The 27,914-nt window shown below is 40.4% G+C and overlaps 1 protein-coding gene across 1 annotated transcript in view; it reads left to right on the plus strand.

Moving 5' to 3' along the window:
* Nucleotides 1-27,914, plus strand: part of PRDM6 (PR/SET domain 6) — an 80,321-nt gene that overhangs the window by 31,801 nt on the left and 20,606 nt on the right. The window contains exon 3 of the mRNA XM_068423842.1: nt 24,352-24,479. Within this exon, the coding sequence (XP_068279943.1) occupies nt 24,352-24,479 (128 nt within the window). The remainder of the gene's footprint in view (nt 1-24,351; nt 24,480-27,914) is intronic.

Genomic DNA, 27,914 nt, shown 5'->3' on the forward strand with positions numbered 1-27,914 from the left:
TGGGTAATAGGGTTAGGTTGTATACTTAACCTTAGTTAGTTAATGTTATGTGAAATGAATCCTACCTTCAAGTCACTAACGACCTTCACTTTACGCTTCATGTGAACAGAGGAAATAATCCTTAGTGCCCCAATATTTATTCTCAGTTTCCTCTATTGTAAATTCACCAAGGGCATGTTACATTGCAGACAAAGGTGTGTCTGCACCTCTGGGCAAATACAAGACAACTAGCTTTAACAGAGGTAATTATTTCAGCCTTACAAATAATGTAGCGCCATCAACACTGAGTTTACCGCGGGATGCAAAACTCACAGTAAAGTGTGGTAAATAGCCTTAAGTACATCCCATGCTGCTGTGATTGCCCTGCTGTTGCGACCCAGATAGCTAAATTACACCTAGAGAACAGGTTTGTCTGCATCAGTCCCGGTCACTTTGAATGCAGTGTAGACATGCTCTAAATTAGCAGGATTTTTAATCTGTGATTATACTTGATATATATGAAAGTAGAACTGGGCTGGTATCTTTTCCTATGCAATGCATCTGATATGTCTACTAAAGCAAAGGTTGCTTAATTTAAGCATTCCCTGTTTTGCAAATGGAGAGCCACCAATATTTTGCTTGGATAACATTTGTTCCCAATTGTAGCCATCACAAGGTCAGAAGAAGTTCAAAATGACATGATGGTGTTTATCTATTTGTTTGGAAAAATGATCTGGTTATTGCTATAGCAAGTTGTATGAAATTGTTTTGGTTGTGTGATATAGGATTTTTATATTAATGCCATATTTCAAAAGTATTTATAAAACAGTTGAGCTTTGACTATTGTAGTCAGATCTGTGCAGTTTTACAGAATCACAGAATCACAGAATGTTAGGGATTGGAAGGGACCTCGAAAGATCATCTAGTCCAATCCCCCTGCTGGAGCAGGATTGCCTAGACCATATCACACAGGAACACGTCCAGGCGGGTTTTGAATGTCTCCAGAGAAGGAGACTCCACAACCTCTCTGGGCAGCCTGTTCCATTGTTCAGTCACCCTCACCGTAAAGAAGTTTTTCCTCATATTTATGTGGAACCTCCTGTGTTCCAGCTTGCACCCATTGCCCCTTGTCATGTCAAGGGATGTCACTGAGAAGAGCCTGGCTCCATCCTCTTGACACTTGCCCTTTACATATTTATAACCATTAATGAGGTCACCCCTCAGTCTCCTCTTCTCTAAGCTAAAGAGACCCAGCTCCCTCAGCCTCTCCTCATAAGGGAGATGTTCCACCCCCTTAATCATCTTCATGGCTCTGTGCTGGACTCTCTCTAGCAGTTCCCTGTCCTTCTTGAACTGAGGGGCCCAGAACTTGACACAATATTCCAGATGCAGCCTCAGCAGGGCAGAGAAAAGGGGGAGGAGAACCTCTGTTGACCTGCTAACCACACCCCTTCTAATACGCCTCAGGATGCCATTGGCCTTCTTGGCCACAAGGGCACATTGCTGACCCATGGTCATCCTGCTGTCCACTAGGACCCCCAGGTCCCTTTCCCTTACGCTGCTCTCCAACAGGTCTGTCCCCAACTTGTACTCATACATGGGGTTGTTCTTGCCCAGATGCAGGACTCTACACTTGCCCTTGTTATATTTCATTAAATTTCTCCCTGCCCAACTCTCCAGCCTGTCTAGGTCCCTCTGAATGGCTGCGCAGCCTTCCGGTGTGTCAGCCACTCCTCCCAGTTTTGTGTCATCAGCAAACTTGCTGACAGTGCACTCTATTCCCTCATCCAAGTCATTAATGAATATATTGAATAGAACTGGTCCCAGTACCGACCCTTGAGGGACTCCGCTAGACACAGACCTCCAACTGGACTCTGTCCCATTGACCACCACTCTCTGGCTTCTTTCCTTCAGCCAGTTCACAATCCACCTCACTACCCGATCATCCAGACCACACTTCCTCAGTTTAGCTGCGAGGATGCTGTGGGAGACAGTGTCAAACGCTTTAGTGAAATCAAGATAGACCACATCCACAGCTTTACCATCATCTGTCCACCGGGTTATGTCCTCATAAAAGGCTATGAAGTTGGTTAAGCATGACTTCCCGTTGGTGAAGCCATGCTGAGTGCCCCTAATGATCCCCCTATCCTTGATGTGCCTAGAGACAGCACCAAGGACAAGTTGTTCCATCACCTTTCCAGGTATGGAGGTGAGGCTGACTGGTCTATAGTTACCCGGGTCCTCCTTCCTGCCCTTTTTGAAGACTGGAGTGACATTTGCTTTCCTCCAGTCCTCAGGCACCTCTCCCGTTGCCCACGACTTAGTAAAGATGATAGAGAGTGGCCTAGCAATGACTTCCACCAGCTCCCTCAGCACCCGTGGGTGCATCCCATCAGGACCCATGGATTTATGGATGTCCAGATTGCTTAATTGGTCCCTGACCCAGCCCTCATCAACCAAGACAGATTCCTCCTCTATCCTGACTTCTTCTGAGGCCTCAGGAGTCCGGGGCTCCTCAGGACAGCCTGCAGCAGTATAGACAGAGGCAAAGAAGGCATTCAGTAACTCTGTCTTCTTTTTATCCTCTGTCTCCAGGGCCCCCACCTCTTTCATCAGTGGGCCTACATTGTCTCTAGTGTTGGTTTTACCTGCAATGTATTTGAAGAAGCCCTTTCTGTTGTTCTTGACCTCTCTTGCAAGGTTTAATTCCAAGGAGGCCTTAGCTTTCCTAGTTGCTTCCCTACATCCTCTGACAACAGACTTATATTCCTCCCAAGTGGCCAGACCCTCCTTCCATGATCTGTACACCCTCTTCTTCCACTTGAGTTTGCCCAGCAGTTCCCTGTTTAACCATGCAGGTCTCCTGGTACCCTTCCTTGACTTCCTACCTGTTGGGATGCTTTGATCTTGAGCTCGGAAGAAGCAGTCCTTGAATGCTAACCAACTATCTTGAGCCCCCTTACCTTCTAGTACCCTGTCCCATGGGTTTTCCCCTAGCAATTGCTTGAAAAGGCCAAAGTTGTCCCTCCTGAAGTCCAGGGTTGTGATTCTGCTAGCTATTCTGTTCCTGCCCCATGAGAACCTGAACTCTACCATCTCATGGTCACTACAACCAAGGCTGCCCTGAACCTTCACCGCTTCAACCAGACCCTCCTTGTTAGTAAGAATAAGATCCAGCAGCGCTCCTCTCCTAGTTGGCTCATCCACCATTTGCATCAGAAAGTTATCATCAATGCACTGGAGGAACCTCCTGGACTGAGGATGGCTGGCTGAGTAGGCCTCCCAGCAAATATGAGGGTAGTTGAAATCCCCCATGACAACCAGACCCTGTAATTGCGAGACTGCTTTCAGGTGCCTGTAGAAGGCCTTGTCACCCTCCTCATCCTGATCTGGTGGCCTGTAATAGACACCCACAACAGTATCACCCCTGCCAGCCTGCCCCTTAATTCGCACCCACAAACTCTCAACTCGCTCCTGATCCGCCCCTGGACAGAACTCAATACATTCTAGCTGCTCTCTCACATAAAGAGCAACTCCACCACCTCTCCTTAGTGGCCTGTCTTTCCTGAACAGGACATAGCCACCATGACCACATTCCAGTCATGCGAGGCGTCCCACCAAGTCTCTGTAATTGCCACTAGATCATAGGCCCCCGACCGAACACGGATTTCCAACTCCTCCTGCTTATTCCCCATGCTGCGTGCATTGGTGTACAGGCATTTCAGGGAGCGAGCTGAGCACACCGATTTCACCCTAGGGGGATGGAAGGCCTCCTGGTCTACCTCAACACTAGAGCGTTGCCCCAGTGGTGCAAGCCCAGCTACTACCCCATCCCCTTTCGAATCTAGTTTAAAGCTCTCCGAAAGAGCCCTGCTAATTCCTGTCACAGAACCCTTTTGCCCCTGCGACATAAACCTTTCCCTTGTATTACCGTCACGCCTGGTGTCTTATAAAACCAGCCATTATCAAAGAACCCAAAGCCCTGCCTGTAGCACCAGTCTCGTAGCCAGGCATTTATGGAGTGAATCCTACTATTCCATCCCACATCATCAGACATTTGTAAACTTCCAGTTAAAATTATTTTGGCAGGGACCAAACACAGATGCATTTTAAAAGAAAAACTTTGGATAATTGCATCATGATGGATCATTTGAGTCGTGTTCATTTCTGCTCTCAAAGATCTTAAATCAGTACAAATCTCAGGACTGACTGTATGCAATATGTGAATGATGTATGTGATGAGGTTTGGACTTTTTTCTCATTTATGTGTGCAGTATATGTAGATGTGCCATTAAAGTTGACAGAGTGTTTAAGCAGAGTTGCAATGTTAATGACATGGTTTACCTCAGGTGCAAAATGGGAATTGCAACACATATCTTCTGTAATATTACAGGTGAAAAGTGCTACAGTCATTTGTTATAAGTGAGAAGGTTTTCCTGCTCTTTCTCTCCCGTCACCACAATAATTTAAAAACCTGCCAGCTATCTGCTTGCTGCTGGTTATCACTGTACTGACTTTTAGAGGACTTTTACACCATAATTAAGAGACTGAAGCATAGGCGCTCTGCATTGTCGAGCATGATGCCTTTTGACACTATTTGTAGTCCTTGCATGTAATTTTGTGTGTTAAGGGATGCTTACGTCAGTGTGGTCTTGGGTCTGATTCAGGTCCTATTTACAACGTTAAAAACTTCATTAGAAACTGAGGCGTTTATTTAGTGTTTGTTGATTTTGACATTTTTAGAGAAATCATATTTTAGATTGAGAAAATATGTCACAAAAATGTCATTTAAATTTCATTAATATGAAATGGATCTACAATTGAACTATGTTATTGCTAATGATTTACTTGTAGTGACTGGAATTGATTTAATTCGTAGTCATAATTACAGTGCTAGGAAGAGTGTAATCCCACCTTCATTTTCACTAAATTTGGTGTAATAGGTATATAAATTAAATCTCCTGAAATGTGGAAAAAGTAGCAAAAAAGTAAATGACAACAGGAAATGTCATTTTCTTCTTTCAGGACCACCAGACATTCTGTATAATACAGGATATCCTGTATATATAGTGAAGTCAAACACGAAAAGCATACAGGGCCCACTCTATTCTGTATTGTCATAGTAACTGTGCTTTTCCAAATATGCAGAAGCTTAAATTTCCAGAGATTCAGGAAAACAGTAACTGCATCTGGACCTATTGCCTGTGCAGTTGGTCCAACACATGAGGTTTGCTGAGTGTGCGCAAACTGTGCACTGTGACTTTTCTGTCCATCACTGTTCCGGATTTCACCTTCTTGCTACTTCACATTTCATTATGTGACTTCTAAAAGTAGTTATACGCTTTTGGGATGCTGTCAAGAAGATTATTGAAGATGCAGATGGGTATTAATGGGGATCAGCAAAGGTCACTGACCCAATCTATATCTCACTGTAGAGCAAAAGGTACTGGGGTTTTGTGAGCGTTTTTTGTCACCATCAAATATCTCCTCTACTTACACGTCACAAGGCCAGGTATCCCAGGACACCATTCCTCCTGCATCCACAGCAAGAGACTCCACTGTCCATTTTACTCTTCTGTGTGCTGAACTTGCAGTGATAGCAGCAGCAGTGCTAAGTATGTAATAACTGAAAAATATTTAGATATCAGTGTTGTAAACTGCAATCAGTGTAGAAGTGGAGATTATCACAGCGGCGAAAGTTTTGCGAACAAAGGGCACACATACATACTAAAAACAAGCTTCATTAGTCCTGCTCACTGAGCGACTAGCCTTTAAATTATGGAATGCTCCTGATTGTACCTCATTATTAAGCCTCTGGTAAGTGTCTTTTCCTCTCAGTCAGTTTGTTTATTCATCCTTGATTCCAAGGATTTGCTCCATTTTCTAGTAAGTATAATATATTTCCTATCCAGATGCCACATGGGATTACTAGACAATTTACTTATCTGAACAAAATAAATGTCTTTCCTTTGAAGCCTGGAGTAACTCACATCCTTCTCTGTTCTCTACCGGAGAACGAAAAGTCTTTGAGAAAAAGAAGCAAAATCTTCTACAGTGACATACTATCGTATTCTGTTGGATGATCCTCAGTATTTTTTGACAGAATGAGTCAGCAGAGGCTAGAATCATAGTGCATTAACCTCTCCCGTCTCACTCTTCCCATACTCCCAGTTTCTTGGAGAGTTTTTAGATGAATTTGAACAGACTAAGATGACAGTCCTGGGATTGCAGCAGCTGTTTGGGCTGTCTCAGTACAGTGTCTTATCTAAAGTTGGCCGTGACTCTGTAATAGCAGTGACTCCCTAATGCTGAAGTACTTCTTCATCTTCTCCTCTCACGTTGCACTTTGATTTTTGGCTGAAAACATTGGCCTCTTTAGTTTACTGTTGTTAGGTGGAGTGAGTTCAAGATACTAAGCAACCAAGGGGTTTGAGTTTAGGAATGTTTTCAAAATAATGATAAAATATGAAATTTATGTTATCCACAATATGTTGGAGGTCAGTTCACCCTCAAAACATAATGTCTGACAATTGTGCTTTCTTAGCGTGGGTTAGAAAAAGAATATAGTAGACTTAGGAAAACATCATAATTTAAGAAGTGACACATTTCAACAAAGACATAAAACTGTAGGCAGTACAGAAAAGAAGCAAAACCTTAGGACACCATTACTTCATTAGGACAAATATTTTATGCCTTCTAAAAGACTCCTTATTAAAAAGGGTGAGCTCTAGGACATTCATGTTTGCATGAAATCATAAATCTGCCATTTGAGAACACGAAGTGCTTCTTTCAATGGATAAATTGAATTTTATTACAGCTTCATCAAATTCTTTGAGAATAGTTAATCTGAGCGTATGGCTAAGCATCCACACACAGTTATTTTTAATCTTCTCTCATCTTACAAGTGTAGTGGTCAAGCCAGTTAGGAAAGTCAGCACCATGCAGTAAGTATGCAGTCTGTGAGGCATAAAAAATAAGCTGAACAGGGCTCATTTGCTTGCTATTAGCAGGAACATGTTCCTCTTGAGGAACCCCTCACATAAAATATACAAGTGTACTCTTCTATTTCCCACATTGCTAAGCTTCTGCCCTTTCTTTAGTACGCCTTCCCTTTCCCTTTGACCTCAAATGTATGTGCTAATACATATGACTTAAAGTTACCTCCCTTCCCAATGGACTGGCATCTAGGGGATACTAGCAGGCCAAAAAGGAGCTTAGATTTTAACTGGTCTGCATGTAGATTCAGCATTTATTTTCTCCACGAATGGGAGGGAGCTGGTAGAGCTCTGTACCCCACTGGGAAACCCAAGGCTTTTCTCTTCTGTCAGAAGGGAAGTGCGGCAATTCCTGCTTAGCTCGGGAAAACTGAAGTTGCCCTCTTTATTAGTCCCTTTGTATTTAAGCAGAGAATTTTTGTCATTATGCAAGAGGGAGAAAGAGACAGGAAAGGAGTGGGGAAAGGTTATGCTTTCATCATGTTTTCTGGGTCTCCCAATTCATTTAGCCTTATCTGTGTCTCTTAGATTGCAAGCTCTTAGGTGCCATGACTGTTTTTATGTATGCTTTTAATAGCCTGTCACTGGTGTACAACAGATAACTAGTTACAAATTGTTGGGGTTTTCCAAGGAAACCAACTTTTTTTTCCAGAGAATGCAGAGAAACTAAAACTGTTTGCGTAAAAATGCCAGTTTCAGGGAAACTACAGATGCATAAAACTTTGGGGAAAATGGTTCAAAATCATCTAAACATGTTGTTTTTACATTTTTCTAAACAGAAAGTTCATTTCTCGGTTCAGAACTCAGTTTCTCAGTTCAGAACTCCTTTCAGTTTTAAAGCTCAATAATCACAGAATCACAGAATCACAGAATGTTAGGGATTGGAAGGGACCTCGAAAGATCATCTAGTCCAATCCCCCTGCCAGAGCAGGATTGCCTAGACCATATCACACAGGAACGCGTCCAGGCGGGTTTTGAATGTCTCCAGAGAAGGAGACTCCACAACCTCTCTGGGCAGCCTGTTCCAGTGTTCAGTCACCCTCACTGTAAAGAAGTTTTTCCTCAAATTTAAGTGGAACATCCTGTGTTCCAGCTTGCACCCATTGCCCCTTGTCCTGTCAAGGGATGTCACTGAGAAGAGCCTGGCTCCATCCTCATGACACTTGCCCTTTACATATTTATAACCATTAATGAGGTCACCCCTCAGTCTCCTCTTCTCCAAGCTAAAGAGACCCAGCTCCCTCAGCCTCTCCTCATAAGGGAGATGTTCCACTCCCTTAATCATCTTCGTGGCTCTGCGCTGGACTCTCTCTAGCAGTTCCCTGTCCTTCTTGAACTGAGGGGCCCAGAACTTGACACAATATTCCAGATGCGGCCTCAGCAGGGCAGAGTAGAGGGGGAGGAGAACCTCTCTTGACCTGCTAACCACACCCCTTCTAATACACCCCAGGATGCCATTGGCCTTCTTGGCCACAAGGGCACACTGCTGGCTCATGGTCATCCTGCTGTCCACTAGGACCCCCAGGTCCCTTTCTCCTACGCTGGTCTCCAACAGCTCTGTCCCCAACTTGTACTGGTACATGGGGTTGTTCTTGCCCAGATGCAGGACTCTACACTTGCCCTTGTTATATTTCATTAAATTTCTCCCCGCCCAACTCTCCAGCCTGTCCAGGTCTCTCTGAATGGCTGCGCAGCCTTCCGGCACATCACCCACTCCTCCCAGTTTTGTGTCATCAGCGAACTTGCTGACAACGCGCTCTAATCCCTCATCCAAGTCATTAATGAATATATTGAATAGAACTGGTCCCAGAACCGACCCTTGCGGAACTCCGCTAGACACAGACCTCCAACTGGACTCTGTCCCGCTGACCACTACTCTCTGGCTTCTTTCCTTCAGCCAGTTCACAATCCACCTCACTACCCGATCATCCAGACCACACTTCCTCAGTTTAGCTGCGAGGATGCTGTGGGAGACCGTGTCAAACGCTTTACTGAAATTGAGATAGACCACATCCACAGCTTTACCATCATCTATCCACCGGGTAACATCCTCATAAAAGGCTATGAATTTGGTTGAGCATGACTTCCCCTTGGTGAAGCCATGCTGAGTGCCCCTAATGATCCCCCTATCCTTGATGTGTCTAGAGACAGCACCAAGGACAAGTTGCTCCATCACCTTTCCGGGTATGGAGGTGAGGCTGACTGGTCTATAGTTACCCGGGTCCTCCTTCCTGCCCTTTTTGAAGACTGGAGTGACATTTGCTTTCCTCCAGTCCTCAGGCACCTCTCCCGTTGCCCACGACTTAGCAAAGATGATGGAGAGTGGCCTAGCAATGACTTCCACCAGCTCCCTCAGCACCCGCGGGTGCATCCCATCAGGACCCATGGATTTATGGACGTCCAGGTTGCTTAATTGGTCCCTGACCCAGCCCTCATCAACCAAGACAGATTCCTCCTCTATCCTGACTTCTTCTGAGGCCTCAGGGGTCCGGGGCTCCTCAGGACAGCCTCCAACAGTATAGACAGAGGCAAAGAAGGCATTCAGTAACATTTTATTATGGTTTATAAAATCTTGAAATAATCCAAATGACTTTTTTTTAAAAAAAAAAAACAACTTGCTCCAAAACCTTTTGTTATTATTGCTTTACAAACATTGTGAGGTTTTGGCTATAGCCAGTAAAGTAATTTTGCATGCACTTCTGTTAAACAGTGATTAATTTCCCCTTCCTGTTAAACTTTGAGGATGGTGGGAAAATAATCAAAATAAGAACTCATTTATTTTGCTTTGTTTTTAGAATTTATACTCAGAGAAAAAACCCCCTCGTTTTGGATGAATCATTTTACAGTTAAAATATTTGACATGGATTATAATCACTGGTTCTATTCTTTTCTAATGAATTAATCTGCTTTAATTTCCTTTGTAAAAAAGTCAACATTTAAGGCCAATGCACTTGCTGCTCAAAACACTCTCTTATTTCTGAAATATACCTGCTGCATCTGTGTTAGCCTACACAAGCCATCTAAATATTTTCACTTAAAGCTGTTTGTGCCAAAAAAAAATGCCCTTTTACCTAAAAGTATTTTGGCACAGAAAGCAGAGATGAGAAAGGCCGGAAGGAAAGGTAAGCTGCATAGCGTTAAAGATGAAACAGAAAATGTAGAATAGAATAGAGAAAATGATGAACACAAACATTTGCAGTCAGTCCTTGGTTTTCACTCTAATGAGGCATTCTTGGGTGTTTTTCTGCTGCCTTCATAAAATGAGGGACAGAAAAAAGGAGCACGATGAGGTAGTGGCTGATGGGAGAGTAGAGGCAAGTAAAGAGAATTTTGAATAACATTGGTTAGATATAGAAGAGAAAGTTGGAATTAATAGTAAGAAAAATGTTTCTTAATCTATTTAGAAATAAGGACAGAGAAGAACCATAATAGGATAAATTATATTCTTGTAACAAGGTGCTATACAGTCATGGAACAGCATAACATCTAGATCCAAATAGATAATTTATAGAACATGATAGAACCATTTATAGAGCATATATATGTGTTATATGTCATTTTAGGAGTGGCAGTGTTTGATTCGTTCCAGGAAAAAGGAAACATGCCGCCTGTTGAATTGCCAGCACTGTTACTGTCAGCATCTCCCTGTTGCCTCTACATCTCCAGTCCCAGTACTGTCTTTGTTGCATACCAGATAGCTTCTGAGAATGGACTGAAGCCCTGCAGAATGTAGCTTGGCTCCATGCTAGCCTTTTGGAGAGAGACTAATTTATATTTATTTGTAAATCTGTATCATTCTACAATTTTAAAAACTGAGTTCATGTGTTACATGTAGTGCAAATGAAGAGCAGGCTAAAGCTTTACAGCCTATTTCTAGATCAAATCTTTCTGGACCATACTTTTTCTTGGCATGAATCTAGAATGTGGATACCTAAAGGGGAAATGCTTAATTTTTGTTATCATCCATGTGATTTTCCAAAGTGCTTCCATTCTCATCCATTGAGGCTCTCAGGTTTTAATTTTCACAGCGTGAAGATGTAATGAATACATGAGCAGTTACTCAGATTTGCTGATCATAGTCTGAGATTAATTACAAAACATTTGCAACAATGAGCTTGCCAAAATCTATCAAACATTGATCCTTTTTCATGGCAGCAAATACGGAAATGAAAAGGATGAAGGAAAGCTTGAGCTGAAGAGCAGTTGGAACCTGTTGTGTTTCATCCGCTGCAACAGATAGGCAGGACATTGTAATGATGAGTCCACCCTTTATTTACAGTATACACATTTCGTGACAGTGTTTTTTTAGAACTCGAAAAATTACACTTAATAAATATGAGAAGATACAGGTTTTGTTGATTACTTAAACCTAAATGTTTATTCAAGCTTTCATGAGAAGTTTGTCTTAATTTAAACAGAGCTAGGGCTGCTGAACGGATGCCATTTTTTTGATGTGGACTCAGTACACATGAAACAAGTTTTAATAACATCCACACTCATTTAACCAGTAAATGTATTCTGCAGAGGCTTTGCTTCAGCATGGTTTGCCTACTGCAAGCAGAATGAAACTGAAGTTGACTTTTCATGGGTAGATTGTGTTTAGCCTTCATTTCATGTAATAAAATGAGCGCTGGCTTTAATTAAAAAAAATCAGAAGAGACGTGTGTAAATATTGCTGCTGTAGTTCAGAGCAATGCAGTATTACTTGTATTTTCCCTTTTGGTGTTGATGTTACGTAGAAGTTGGAGACACTAACACATTGTGGATATTGCTGCTGAGAAGGAGAAGGGAAAAAGATAGGCTTGAAACACAGCCTGCAAGATGGCACAAAGCCAATGCACTGAAAAATGGCAAACGTCACATTTAACAGCTGGACGCAGAAATATTTCTCTTTAATTTGGAAGGAGAAAATTTTTTTCACAGCAGGGCACTCTCAAAAGAGCACAACATCAAAGAGGGTGGGTCTCCCCAGTCAAACATCATCTGGCTCTAGTGATGGAGCAAAATGAATGAACTGTCAGGACTTTTTTCCAGTGTGTATGTTTTTGCCAAGTGAAAAGTAAAAGGTTCAGTGGCTTGTTCTGATCACAGACCAAATCCTGATAATGGAAAGCGGATTCCCTAAAGTCTTCCTCTGATCAGCTGACAGGCAATGTCTGAAGAAGACCTCGAATTGATTGATGGTCCACTTTGTATTGATGGCCTCTGCCACCCCTAGAGATAAGTGAGATATGCCAAATGCTTAAGAGCTCTGGAGGGCTCCTGTGATTGCAACTCAAGCAATGTTCTAATCTAATGTTATAATCCTCACAGAAACAAACTCTCTTCCAAAGAAACTTAACATGATACTTACCAATACCAGACCTGCAGTCTGGCAAGAAAAAAAATATACATCCACATTCTCCACCATGCGTCCACTAACAACACCAGCACTACTCCTTAATGCACCCTTTACATCTACTTCCTGACTCTGCTTTCAGCCCCGAAGCAGTTGCAAACTAACCATCACCATGCTGGTTTTCTGACAATCCTATAATCTAACAAATTCGAAGGAATAATACAGCACAGGCATTTTTTTTCAATATAAAAACATGGCAACACAGTTTATACAGCCATTACTCATTTGTTTTATGAGGAATCTCAGGCATAGTTTATCATATACTTTATTACTTGACCTTTTAATCATAATCTGGGGAACTTAGCATTCCAGACATACCAAAATATTCCAAACTAAAAATATCAGTGTGCCTCATTATTTAAAACTCACAAAGGAATTAAGCATATTTTCTAAAATACGTAATTTTTACTGAAATTCCTCATTTATGGTAAGCCTTAATGAGACGTTTAAAAAAGGATTGAAAGAATTATCTGTGGAGTCTGTGCTGTAGTAGTAAATGGATGCTCTGCTGAGATAGATGTTCTAGACATACACTGTAAAGACAGTCCCTACCCATATTTACTTATGAACTCAGAGTGAAGATAAATAAATGTTGCACAAAAAAAGTATCAAAATCCCTGTTTTCTACAGCCACGGGATCAAGACATAGAGTTTAAGTACTTGCTATATGTCATGTGACAAAACTTTTTCAGAGCAGGAGCTGAACCCAGGCATCACAGAGCAATTCCAGTGTCTGAACAGAGGTGCTTAATGCCATTTTAAATCCTGGAAAGTATCTAAGATGTACAGACAGGGCTGACAGGTAAGGCACTGAACTTAGAGGCCTGCCTTCTGGAGCAGTCGCTGGAGGCTCAGTGCAATACTCAGGGCCATCAGAAACACTAGTGGAAACTTAAGTTTAGCCACCTGAATATAACTCTTTGCACCCTACTTCAGTGCCAAACCCTTATCAGTGGGTCACAACCATTACACTAGGCAGCAATGTTTTTGTGAGAACAAAGTAATGTTCTTGACATTGCTTGAAAGTGGTGTTACTTGTGGACAGACCTTCATTTCAGAGGTTTTTCTTTTTTACATGTAACTTATTTCTGAATTAGGGTTTTTTTCAGTTCCTTTTTCTCATAGAATGCCCATGAACCATGAGTCAGGAATTTTAAAATGAAGGTGGTGGAGGTCATCACTATCTTGTGAGCTGATGAAATGATCTCCAGAGATCCCTTCCAACCTCAGTGAATCCATGATTCCCTGAAGTGTCCCTGACTTCAAATGGAGACCGTAGCCTCTCATGGCACATGCAAAGGAAACAGAAGAATTTCCTGTCTCAAGGCAAGAAATTGCTTAGAGACTTCTCTAAGCAAGACTCTCTCTTGCTTAGAAAGTTAGAACAAACTATATGTAGTTTTACCTGCTCAAAAAGCAAACAGTCATGTAGGGTTCCAAATTGTCCAAGTAAGTAGGAAGTTGAGTTCCATTGACTTCGGTAGCAGTTTTAAGTCTCACTTGCTGAAGGATTTTTGCTTGCTTTACTTCAGGATTGAGAGTGTCTCTGGGAGCTCTGTGCTTGAGCAGTACCTTTCTAAACCGGTTCTTAAAGTGCTTAGGGTAATATGGTATTGGAGCTTTAAAAATCCTAAAGGTAAAGAAAAGAATGAGAACCCCCAAGTACTTCAAAGTGAAAACAACCAAAATCCCTAATCTATCAAGCTTCATTTACAGAATGATAGCTGAGCCATATATTCTATGTGCCATACTTTAGTGTATGAAAGTATCACTAAGCATTGAGGCTGGGATTTGTAAGTTTAAAATCTGCTGCCTTCCTGAAAGTGCTAATTCACACATAGACACAGTTTCATGCACAAAGCTATGAAAACACAGTTTGGAACCATGTTTTGAAAATGTACTCAACAGAAATTACAAGAGCGGGAGATTAAAAAATGTTCTTGCCTTGTGCCATCAGCTTCCTCTTGGTCAGTAGTAAGGTGAGCCCTGAGTTACATTTGAACAACAGACCTTCCTTGCTGTCCCTGCAACTTCCTCCCTTCTCACATATTAGAATCAGGGCAATTTAGAATGATTTCCACTTATGAGTGTCTTTTGGTCCAGAGTGATTTCTCTAAGGTCACCGAGTTATCAGTAAGTCACCTGAGGAGCCGTGAACCCACTCACTCATTTCAGCTGCATTGCCTAGCTTGATGCTGAGTGATGAAATCTGCCAAAAATTGGTTTTGTATATGCTACTTTGGAGTGCTGTCCTCTGTCACGTTATGTTTGTGGTTAGCTATTTTGCCCTTTTAATTCTTTGTCCAGCTGGATGGCTGTATTGACTATATGGAAATAGGCTGAAAGAACATCTCAGCTGAATGACAGAAGACCTTTCTGGCGTATTTGGTTGCTTGTAAAAGAATGAAAAAATAAGAAACAAACTGTCACGGTTTAAAGCTGGGCTGGCTATTAACCAGGTGGCAGATGCTCTCTGTTAACCCTCTCCCCCCCCTAAGGGAAAGGGAAAGGGAAAAGGGAGAGAGACTTATGGGTTGAAAAGTTAAAACAGTTTTAATAAACTATAATAATGAAAAAGAGTATAATAACAATAGTAATAGAAATAATCAAATATATACAAATATATACAAATATATACAAAGCCAAGACTGAGAGCTTGGAAATCCTCCTCAGGCAGAGTTGCTCCCCCCAGTACAGGCAGAGGGGAAAAGGCAGTACCTCCCCCCAGCACAGGCAGAGGGGAAAATGTCGTAGCTCTCCCCAGCACGGGCAGAGGGGAAAATGCAGTACCTCCCCCCAGCACAGGCAGAGGGGAAAAGGCAGTAGCTCCCCCCAGCACGGGCAGAGGGCAAAATGCAATAGCTCCCCCTGCCATCACACCTGCAGGCTTTTAACTGGAAAATTGGCAAAGCTGGTACCAATCAGTGGGAGACAGGAGGGCCCCTCCCTCCTGGGCCCCACCTCCAGGAGGCAGTGGGTTAGTGATAAATAGGAAAGTGAGAATGACGTGTGTGGGATGGAATACCTCGTTGGTTAATCTTGGGTCACCTGCCCTGTCTGCTCCCCCCTGCAGCTGCGACCCCCCTTCGGCTCTTCACTCGTAAGCAGTGAGGAATTTAGCAGTGACCTTGGTTTCTCTAAGACTAATTGGCCTGGTTTGGGCCAAACCAGGACACAAACACTTTTTAATTTCACTTTGCAATGTCTAAAGGTTTTGAGAAGCTGTAAGAAAATGGCCAAAGCTCTGTCATTGCCTTGTAAAGGAACCAGTCATGTTTTCAGAGGCACCAGAGGCAACAAAGTACCTCCGTAAGGGTCTTGATTCCCTGGCTCAGAATATCATCTTAGGAGCTTTATTACTGAGTAGGTTCAGTGAGGCTTTCCAGATGAGTGAGGATTTTCAGCACCAGGCCCTTACAGTCTCCTTGGAACTCCCTCCCTGTTATGCACTCTGGGATATGCTGTTGTGAGAGTCTTCTGTTTGGGTTGTTTCAGCTTTGATCATTTGCCTCCCTGTTTTTAAACCATCTTTTCCTTTTTAGTCTGGTTTTTTTCCTGTTCTCTTTGGATACTGAGCCTAGATTGGCAACACTTTTTCTCTTCATGCTCCATGTCCCACATAAATAAGACTGTAGAGGACAACTTCAGTCTGTTGCCTCCCCACGGTCTTCTGCTACTAGGGCTGCACATGAACACAGCACAGTGAGCAGGGTGGAAATAACAATGCCAAGCAAAAATGTCTCCATTGCAGAAAGACCTGTGGCCAGAGTGCCACTGCTTTTTCTGTCCTATCATTGGACCTGTCAGGAGAGTGCAAAAGCACACACTGAGGAGGCCATGTTCGGTCAGTGAATGCTGCAAGAGCGCTGGTCCTTTACAGACTTATTTGCATGAGTGCAAGTTTCCAGCTTCATGCATGTTTTTTTCTGCTTTGTGTCTTCCCCTTTTTGCCCTGTTGTTGAGAAACACTGGTTTGTGTTACATATAATTCTATCCTATTCCAGGACCTCCATGGGTTAGTGTCAAAGCAAACCATTGAGACGACCTAAAAAAAAATAATTTCATGAAATCCACATAATCAGCAGGGCATGGCTCTCGTGACACTTTCTGGAATAAGGCCCCAGTCCTCCCAACTGCTTACACAGATGCTTGATTTCACACACGAGTAGTCCCATTGAGATCAATGGGACTACAACATGTGCGTAAGTGTTTGCTGGACTAGGGTCTAAGTGAGAGATGAAGCCTTTCACCTAGCACAGACAGTTCAAAACAATATTTATAATTTCATATGCTATAATCCTTTGAGAAACATTAAAACTAAATAGCTTTTAATATTAGTTGGCAAGTATTGTTTTTTACAAAATTTGCTAGATGATGCCTGCTAGATTAAAGAAAAGAAACATTAAGCAGATATTACAAGATGTACACGCCATATCAGATATGGCTAATTGTAGAAAATTGCTTTGAATAGTGTGAGCAGTTAAAGACCATTGGAGGTCAGTATATATTTCTGTGCATTTTCACAGAGGTGTTGCATCCCAGGGAGATTATTGCCAACAAATGCTGGAGAACATTTTAGTCTGATTTTAACCAGTGAGACCTCCTGGTGTTTCCTCCTTGCTCACTTATTTCAGATTTCTAGTCTCTTATTTCAGATTTCTAGTCTCTTAATACTTCATAGCAGTTCAGTATGTTTCAGTGCAGTTAAAAACATTTGGAAATCTTCATGCTAATTCATAGTATAAATAAATTAACACCATTTTGCATGTAATACAAAAATTGCAAAAGTAAAAATTATTCTTTAAATGAACATGGCAACAAAATATTATCCAGTTATTTAAAAAACAGAAGCACTTTGAAGTAACTAGTTATTGACATACAGATTTATTTCACATAATGTAAAGACGGTAGTAACTAGCTTTCACTGTCTCCATAACAATAAAACCAAAGCATTCTTTTTTCATCATAAGCCAACAAGCTTCGATGTTATCTGTATCATATTTATATTTTTAATTCTGATAACTGTCCATAAAGAATCTAAAGGCATATTTTAAGTGGCATAACAAATCAGTTGGTCTTATCAAGCAGCAGTGGAATATGAGAGAAACATTTATAAGTAACACCTTTCTGAAATAATGTCGGTACAGATGAATAGGGAACCTGTCCAAATGTTTCTGCTTACAGTAAAATTATATTGCTGACATGTATACTACTATTTTTTCATACCAGTTTCATGTGTGTAGTTGGTTATTACAGATTCAATAATATTTATTAGGCATCAAAGTTAGAGTTATCACAATGTGATGAATAGACATTTCTTTATACTGGCTAAGAATAATTTGCCTGTTTACTGTATAGGTAATATAAAAGATAGTGTGTAATTTACAAAGTATTTCAATGTTCAAGATGTGGTCTGTCTTTGTAAAGGATGTGATTATATGAAGTTATTATCTGTCAATCAACATCAGTGTTTCTTTTTAGTTGAGCTATGTTTGGAGACTTTTCATGGATTGCAGTTTGCTTCTGAGTTTCATTATATTTTGTGTTTTCTTTTCTATAGAGAGACTAGGATTTGTTCTTAAAATGTTTGCTGAACAGCCTGACTTGGTCACCAAGCTAGTGAACGGAAGGAGAAAGATGTGATGGCTAAATGCATGATTATTTCTACACAGCTTTCTCGTTCAGTATGTAACAGGGAGAAGATGCATATTCAGAAGGACCCTCCTCCTCCAAATTTCATGCCCAGCTCCTAATATTAAAGACATTTGAAGTCTAAAAGCACTCATTCTTCAAACAGTTGTTATCATCAAATATAAACCCAGCTGTAGTTTGATTTTCAGCCTAAACTATGCTCATTAAATGTAATCTATTCAGGGAGCTCTGTCAGTTGTCTCCTCTCTTTCAGTTCCTACAGCATCTTCTGGACATTTCAAACTTTCTAGACAATGAGGTCCTTTGACAGTGTGTTAAATTTCAAAGGGAGCTAGACACCAATGTACTACACAGAGTTGAGTCTAAAAGAGTAAGTTATCAAGGCATGCATACAATCCAGTTTGCTTTCAGTTTGACATGATTGGAAACAGTAACAAATAAATAATGTATACATGTCATAATAAACATTAGAGCCCATTGGCATTTTGCTTAACAATCACTGCCTTAGGCAAGTTCAAGCACTGAATTTTACTGTGCACTTAACCTGTGTGAGTCTCAGAGCTTTTCAGAAAAGTGACTGTTCGCTATTTCTTCTGCTTTACAGAAGAACTAACCTTCCTTATCATTTGTTAAGACGGCTGTAGAGCTCTGTTCTACCAGTAATGTCACTAAACACTCTCCCTGAATCCATCAAAGTATACGTGTATTCAACATTACTTACAGTACCAGTTTATTCCAGGGGATGAATACAATACTGCAAAGCAAATTAAAAAAAAAAAGAAAAAAAAAGAAAAAAACCCGGCAGTTTCCTTCAAAGGAAATAATCAAATAGTGGAACCTCCCCAAAAAGGATCATGCAGACATGCAGATCCTGGGCCTTTTTGCCTGCAGCTTTCTTCATCAAACAAACATCCAAATGAACAAATGGGCAGAGAAATACAGCCTGAGTGGCTGAAGAGTTATGGACCCTAGGGAGGAAACTGGACTCCAAGATTTAGGATGCATCAGAAAGATCAAGTGTCAGGCAGTGGGTCTTGCTGGCTCTGACAAAGGGGCACAAGTAAGGCTGCTCTCTCGAATGTCAAGAATAGGCTTTATAGGTCCTGTCTCAGAATATAATCTTCCATAATTGCACACCTTTTACAGACCATCAGCTATGTACGTAGGCTTATAAACATTGTTCTTTTTGGCATTGTTTTCAACCTCTGTTTAGGATACGGTTGTTATGTCAAAAGTGTTATCAGCGTTGTTATGTCAAAAGCAAGGTCTCACAGTAGTGAGATTTGCCCAGTGTAGAGATTATTCAGTTGTGATGTCCAAGCCAGCAAAGCAAGAATCTTTCCTGTTGCTGTGACTTGTGGGTTCATACATTGTTATAGAAAGAATAGAAGTTGTATATATGCTACCGTATCTGACACGCCAGTCTGTTTCATCAGACTGTTACAACCTTTTTCTCCATATTTCCAGTATTTCCAGTTGTTCAGAGTACATCCGTGGTTTTTAAATGCACAGCCGATGATTTTTGAAATGTATGTACTCATCAAAAGTACTGCTTGCTATCTTGACTCTTCCTGCTGAAGTCAAGGGTAGAGCTTCTTGTGGGAGGAGAAGGCTAATGCTGAATGATTTGAAAATCCTATGACCTTATGCATGTGATGTCAATGAGAACAGCAGTGAATAGCAAAAAGCAAGATTCTCTACTAATGGTAAGAATTAATTCTTGCATGTTTTCTGGTTTTCTTCACATCTCTTTTGATATCTTGCAACATAAAAAGTGATTCTAATAGCTACTTTTACAATACAAATGTACATGCAAAGAAAAATTCCACTTTCAGCACTAGTCTTTTCTCACTCTGCCTGCAAGGAAAATATGAGGTCAATTAAATTGTATGCTAATATCTTTTTTATTTGACTAAGTGGAAAACTAAAATGCAGGCAAAATTTCTAAAGAAACTATCCTTTAGCAGGCAATGGAAAGAGAACAAAGGAAAGCAACAGATAGAGGGGAAGGAACTCAAACAAACTAACCATTTTTGCTCTTCCTGTCTCTTCTGTGAAATTGTTTTTAATTGCTTTCATAGCTTGGCTTTCTCTGCAGCCGTGCTATTACATTTGGGGTCCTTTATTCCAAAGATCTGTGGCATCTATAACAGAACTGGAACAAGAGTCTTTAACATTGGAATTACAGTTGTCCCCATCTGTCCAAGTGAGCAATACTGACTATGTCAGTACTGAAGTAATTGAGAGTTCTCAGAAGGTTCCTTAGTGCTCTGCCTTATCTGTTAATACTACTTAAATCCTACATGGTCCTACGTAGACTTGGTATGTTGCCAGAGTGACAGATGTTCCAGCAACTGCTGTTTATTTCCCTTAGTAATGGTTGTTCATAGGTTTTAGAGCATTACTTATATGAGGTGCTGTGTGTTTTAGAAATTATATTATTACTGCTATTATGTGTTGCTGTTATCATTGTCATTATAAGTTTCAGTATCTACAGCCTCCAAATAATTATTAATAACCAGTCCAACAAGTAATGAATCCAGCTGCAGAATCACAGAATGTTAGGGACTGGAAGGGACCTCGAAAGATCATCTAGTCCAATCCCCCTGACGGAGCAGAATTACCTAGATCATATCACACAGGAACGCGTCTAGGCGGGTTTTGAATGTCTCCAGAGAAGGAGACTCCACAACCTCTCTGGGCAGCCTGTTCCAGTGTTCGGTCACCCTCACTGTAAAGAAGTTTTTCCTCATATTTATGTGGAACCTCCTGTGTTCCAGCTTGCACCCATTGCCCCCCTTCATATTTAATTTATATTTGCACCCATTACAAGATGAACCTGACCAGTCTCCGTACATTTGCATCCTATCTGCTTTTTCCCATGTTTCCCAGTCAGAATGCATGTGTAGGTCACGAGGAATACCAGTGGCACCCTTTAAGAAATTTCGTAATATACCTCATACCTTTCTATATTTAGGTCTTGATTACTGAGTAAACTGGTGTTTGTAAGGAAAGGAATATAAAAAAGGAAAAGAGAAGACTTGAATTGTGCTGGTTACCCTTTGGACTTACTTTCTTGGAAAATGAAGATGTTTCTGTGGTATTCTGGAGTCCAAGGATGAAATTTGTAGAATAATAATATGCTTCACGTTCTGAGTCACTTGATATGTAACATACTAATAAACTACCCATAAAGAGTCAAGAACCTATTAAGAAGTTAATTAATTATATGGGAACTGCTAAGGAGAAACACAAGGCATGTCAAATGAGAAGGTGCGTGCAGTCCTCGTTTATCAGACTCCGGTCTCTGACAGTAGTCTGGTGCATTCCTCAAAACTGGAACAGACCATAAAAAAAGAAATCTTAAAGCTTTGAAACATTTAAAGCAAAAGTAAAAAAATCCCTTAAAACTCAGCAAAACCAACAGTTAACAAGTACTTTGCGTCAGAAGAGGGAAAAGATCCAGTAAGCAGTTTAAGTAGCACTTCCAAGTATAATTGAAGTAGGAAAATGAAATAACTAATTTTGTTTCCACTGCTTAGATCAATGACTGTCGTGAGATACAGGAAAAAATACACGTGTTCTCCACAGGCATTTGGAGAAATGGTATTTTACTTTGCCATGAGGGTCTTTCGATGTATTAGAAGTTATGTCAGTGTAGATAGATGTAGTGATCTAGTGAGGTAGTCAAAGATTTTCAGTAACATAAGTTTATCACAGGATTCTGCAGTAGTTGTTTTAATAGGTACTATGAATGTTTAAGTACATATGCATGTGTAATACAGATGGAGGCAAATATGTATATCCGTATAGTTTGCTATAACACCGGGGTTCACAACTTGTGCTACAGGTCTGTTATGGTAGGTCATAGTTTGCTGCCTCATGATGGTTTCTTCAGTCAATTATATAGCTGTTGCCAGATTTAGGCAATTGTAAAAGGAGTAAGAACAGGTACATGATGGTAATATGAACAATAATAACCATATCAGTAAAGTTTTTTCAGATTTTAACCTGTATTATGTGATTTGACAAATAAACAGATACAATGCAGTGTTGCTATTTGCCTTCCAAGGTTAGGGTTTCTGCTTCCTTAGAGCTGGGTTTTGATTTCTGTAAGACCAAGGCTAAGAATGCTGTGGGATGGATTCTGACTATGCAGCTTTATTTGCAATGTCAGTAATATCCCCCTAGGAAAGGAGAGCATAGTGTCACTGATGCATCAGCACTTGCAAGAATAAAGCATTTGAAAATATTTAGTCTTGCTTGTAGAACAGTCCTTCCTACTCCAGGCCAAGGCCTGAGAAAGCTCCAGTCCTGTATTTTCACGACAGGTTTTAATTTCTTATTTCAGCTCATGACTGTCCATATACGTAAAGTTCTGAGCAGATCGCTGTGTGTCCAGATGTGTCTATCTCTACCAATTATGGCAGTTGTCTCTGTTTTTCCTGTTTCATATCTGGGAATTAGGAAGCTATCAGCTTTTTATGTGAATTGTTTTTGCCTCGTGTTAAGCCATATATTGTTATGTTAGTAAGCACCATGTAAATGAATAGATAATAAACACTGTGCTGAGACTGTTTGGATAGATATTGCCAAAATGGTACCAGCCAAGCACTGTTAGTCATTAATTTTTCCCTCTCTTCCTTTTCGTAGGCTGATTTCCTGTAAAACTTTTTTATTTCCATTACAGATTTTTATTGTTTAGCATATTTTGCTCATATATTCAACATACATCAACATGTTTACATAAGAATACCCCTTAGTAATCAACAAGCTACCATGTATGAAAAATAAACACAATTCCTGGAATTGGAGTACCTGTTTGCCTGTGAGATCTCCTTCTGATTTCGCTGACTTTATTCCACCACCCAGTGCATGTTGGAGTAGCATCTTGCTTCTCCAACCCAGGAGCATCTGGTCAGGTTCGACCCAGTCCTTGTCACAGGCACGTGGGAACAAATGATAAGGATCTCTGTAGACACCTGATTTCCCCGTCTCTCATGCTCCAGCAATGGATATATTGCTCCTGATTACTCCCAGTCCCTCTTGGTCAAAAGCAAAAACAAGGCTGGCTCCTGAATTTGAGACTCTGATGTGGTGGAGTAAAGAACTAGATTCTGATTACTGTGTATGTTTTTATGTGCATTGTAGGAAACACTCTTTTAATAAATCAGAAAAATTGAATATAGTCACATAATCTCTGAGATTATTCTCTTGATATTGAAATAGAAATGCAAGATTGTAATTTGCTTGCTCTAGAAATGTTCAATTCAATGTAATAAATGTGCTTCCTCTTTAATTAGCAGAATTAGTACTTTCAAGAAGACATCAATTTAGGCTCATAAAATTTCAAAAGGGATAACATTTTTGGAGTAGGAATGTTAAAGCAGATGGCATCTGTAGAGTGGAAAATATCTGACGCTCAGGATGGCGTCAGATAAGCACCTAATTGTTCAGATGCATTTCTGAAGTTTAACAAAGTAATTGTGCAACAGGTAAAAATCTTGTGAGACGATGTGCTTTTACTAGGATTAGCACTTCCTAGATAACAGTCAGAAGGGCAGGTGTGCATGAAACATGTATCTTTTCATTTCAGAGCCTCTGGAGCAATTTTATTCTTCGACTTCAGAGGGAGCATCCAGTGCTGAATAGAGGCATAATACTGTCTTTTTTTAAAAATTACCGTAACTGGTTCTCATGTCCTTAGCAGGGATGTCATGTTTAGGAAAACCATGATTCCCTCAGGACTGATTTCTCATTTACTACTTCAAAAAATTATATGTCTCAAGGGAGCTTCTAAAGGCATCTTCAACTCTCTTTTTCTTTCTAGTCTCATTTGTTTTGGTATTATGAATCCTACAACTCCCTAATGTATTATGTGAGGTTGCTGAAGTACATACTCTTGCTGCAACTGAGATGTGAAGGAAGGGATGCTTGTATAGGGATTGCTACTGCCCCTTGCTCAGATGTTCCAGCCATTTCAATGCAGGCTTTAGATCCAGATTTTCTTGTTTATCTGGCAGTTCATTATTTAAGGCCAGCCTGTCAAAATAGGTTAAATATTCTTTGGGAAACATGGTTACACATTTGAGACACTACAAATATGTTTAATAGGAAAAGATTGGCTTGATAAAAGCAACATGATAAACTTGCATCCCCCAAAATACTTTTCTGCTGTTCCATGTAGATTTCTAAGTGCATCAGTACGCAATGACAAATCTCATGGCAATAAATTCCTGGAAAAGGCACAGAGAGACACCAGCAAAGCAGTGAAAATGTTTGCTGATGATTTGTTCTAACTACTTGACCTTGTGACATCTCCCTCAGATATATGACCAAGATGGGACACTGCAGCACTTTATTGATGGTGGAGAACCCAGTAAGTCAAGCTGGATGAGGTACATCCGATGTGCAAGGCACTGCGGGGAACAGAACTTAACAGTGGTTCAGTACAGGTAAAATACGTTTTGATTTACTCAATGCAACAAAATGAAAATGTTTTCAGTGAAAAGTCAGACTGTAACTGTCACCGGTACTATTGCCTTTGATTGCAGAGAGAGTAGCAGGACTTTTGTGAATGTGCTCATTCAGGGCAATACAAAAGCTGCAGACTGTAGTAAGGACGGGTTTAGCTTTGGCTGCGCTGAGCTGAGGCCATTGTAGTAAGCATGTTCGACCTGGAGCTCTGGGGAACAAGTACAGCCCTATGTCATTCATGACCACCACGCTGCACAGAGCCTTCTGCATGTTTTCAAACAGTCTGATCAGAAGCAAGCCAACAGAAGCAAACTTCTGCCCTTAATAAAGATGCACGTGCTGGAGGAAGGGGAAGAATGGCAGGAGAGGAGTTTTGAAGCCAAAGGCTTTCTAATAGTCATGAGACACGCATACATCTAAAGCTTACATGTTGAGTGCACCTGCTAGCCAAGATTGCTAGTGCTTGTGCCTCTTATGTCGCTGGCTAGAGAAGGTCAAAATGTGAAGAAAAATGTAAAGAAATTATGGTGCATTTTACTGCGTACTCACAAACAGATCCAGAAAACCCAGTCAACGCATTACATAAATACATGATCTCAGCTATAAACAAACCTTTTGTCTCAGAATCAGAAGCAACTGCTTAGCCTTATTAAATGTGGTAGGAAGCACATCAAAGAATGCCCCAGGCTTGCCAGTCGCAGTGAGCAATCCTGGTTTTTGCTAGTTGCTTTAGAGAGTGGAGTTTCTTTTCTTTAGAAAGAATCTTAAACTTATTTAAAGTACCTTTAAAATTAAAAATAAAACACACAAAAGCAAGCTAAAATTAAATATATATAAAGTTTGATTATCCCATAGGGTTCCAATTTAACAATGGTAAAATTGTTCAATTGCATTTTCAGCTTTTTTATTCTCTGGCCAGTTGACTAAATAATGCCGCAGTTAAAAAATAACAATCCTATTTATACATCACAAATCTTTTATTATACCCTTAAATATCTGATATCTATAGCTAAAATCCCATGGGATTTTAAATAAGCACACTGGATAATGAATGATTGCTGTGATGAAAGAGTATTTTTGTAGGTATCTTGTGAACTATTTCTCAGTGTGGTGGTGTGTGTGCACACATATACATACATATAAAAATAAGAAAATAATTAAATGCGTACATATATATAGATGACAAACCTAAATGAAAAGTGAGCATGAGAAAGTCATTACACATCTGTCAATATTAAGTGGATTTTACAACTCTCCTTTCATGATGGAGTTTTTACTTAGAGTTCGCTCCGTTGATCTGTTTTCGATTACTTCAGATCTTTATAAAATGAACTACAAAAACACAATTTAAAAAACTGGCATCCATCACCAGTGACTGCATCCAAGTGTAAGAAAATAGAAAAGTTGGACACTGAAAAACCGGCCTAATTTTTATTGTACATGGACGTCCTCCTCACAGAAAGTCAGCTGGTTTAAATTCATTCTGTTATGATTTGTAATATCTAAATGGAATTTTCTTCAAAGTGCTCTTGATTGATTGACCCTTAGCTGAACGTTTTGTTTTTATTTTGAGGCTGACAATAATGTTTGTTGGCATGTGTTCTGCTTCAACTGCGTTGGGACGCCATGAAGCTATCTTTATGAGTCATCCAACCACAATACTAAATACATGTCAGCAAAGGAAATATTATCCGAAAAGGGAAAAATCCCTTTGATGTACTTCAGCATGCAGAGATTTCTGCGAGTTTTGGAAGCTCTGCACGCTTGTAAGGGACGGTGTACGCTTACACTTTTTTTTTTCCCTGCCTACTCCAAGCCTCACAGACCACCCATTGCTCAAAAACAGTTCTACTCTTTCAGCAGCAAAGTGTGTCATTTGGTTTTAGCACATTCATTTGCTGGGCTGCTGTGTTTATGTTAAGGGAAGCCAAACTGAGAGATGAAATGTTACAAGGGTGAAGTACAAAGTAGACTCAATTTTTCTCAAGTTAGGAGATGTTGGTAATTTATAGCATGGCTCCGATTTTCATTTTTATGTAACAGTGGAAAGAATTAACGAAATGTGCAGCTCTGGGAAGAAGGAGAGGAAGAAGAGAAGAGGAGGAGGAGGAGAGAAGGAGAGGGGTAGACACAAAGGGGAGAGATTTTGTCAGGTATTCATAGAAGGGTGGGAAAACCGTTCTGCTTAGCTAGTAGTGCCCTCCTGAGACAGGGTGGCAGTAAGAGAGGAAAATAACAAGATAAATGAAATTTTTGCAGCTGCTAGTAAAATATTGAGAATCTGCACTTTTTTATTGATCTTTATGATTCTGTTGCCAAGAGCCACTTTGCAGTGACAAAATATGTTGACAAGTACATATCTCACTGCCATGAAAAATGTGGTAGAAGATTCTCCTTATGTTTGCAGTGTTATACAAGGAACAAATTGCATCGCTACAGCCAATTCTTTATAGAAAGTCTAAATTTAAGGCCTACCAACCCTAAACACTTTTATCTTGAACTTCAGGCTAACGTTTGTAGCAATTCTTCACTCAGAAAATGGGTTGAGGCCTAACATAGTTTTTTTTGGTCTATAGATGTTTTTCTGCCTTACATAAGCTGTTATAAAAAATGGTCATTTCTTGGTGCTTTGACTGTATCATTTTGGTATGTAATCCTTCAGCAAGAGTGGAGTATTCTTCTTGTATATATTGAATTTCTATCCATCTCACAGGAGTGTGTTTTACTCTTCCATGTGAAGCCTAAGGGAGAAACCACTACAAACTGATAACATTTTTGTTTTATCTTGTGCCTGATTCTAATCTTACACAGTTTTTGCCCCCATGTAAACCTGTTAACTGTAGCAGTATCACTCTGAAGCTAGTTACATCAGTGCAAGATCAGGATAAGCATCTTGGTTTTATGCTAGAGACTCCAGAATTTTTCCTTTTTTCCCCCCTCAACTCCCAGTTCAGTGGTCTAGGAATATCCACAGTCTTTTCCCACAGAGAGATGTGATATCTCGTTTACGATAATGCTAATTTATAGTTACTGAAGGATCATCGACGTTACCCTCATGTTCCATACACGGGAAGATTTTATGGTTGTATGTTCAGATTAACCCCATTTTTTTATCTCCCTAAGCCAAAGTCTGTTTCACTCAACAATCCAAATCTGTCTTTTTGGTGGTATATTGCTGTGATGAAAGGCTACTTAAAGCTCTTGCTAAAAGAATTTTTCAAATGAAAGAACTGTTGTCTGTTTACGCCTAAAATATGTTAACTTTAGCTTAGTTGACAAATATGAAGCTGTTTAAATGGCTGAACTTACTGAACTGTGTGCACCACCCTGATGCTTGTACTGTGTGAGCAAAATGTAGCATTTCTAAAATCACTTTAAAAGGGACATTGCAAGAAAATATCTGTCTTTTCATA

Source organism: Nyctibius grandis, chromosome Z (assembly GCF_013368605.1).
Source record: "Nyctibius grandis isolate bNycGra1 chromosome Z, bNycGra1.pri, whole genome shotgun sequence".
NCBI classification, from domain to species: domain Eukaryota; kingdom Metazoa; phylum Chordata; class Aves; order Nyctibiiformes; family Nyctibiidae; genus Nyctibius; species Nyctibius grandis.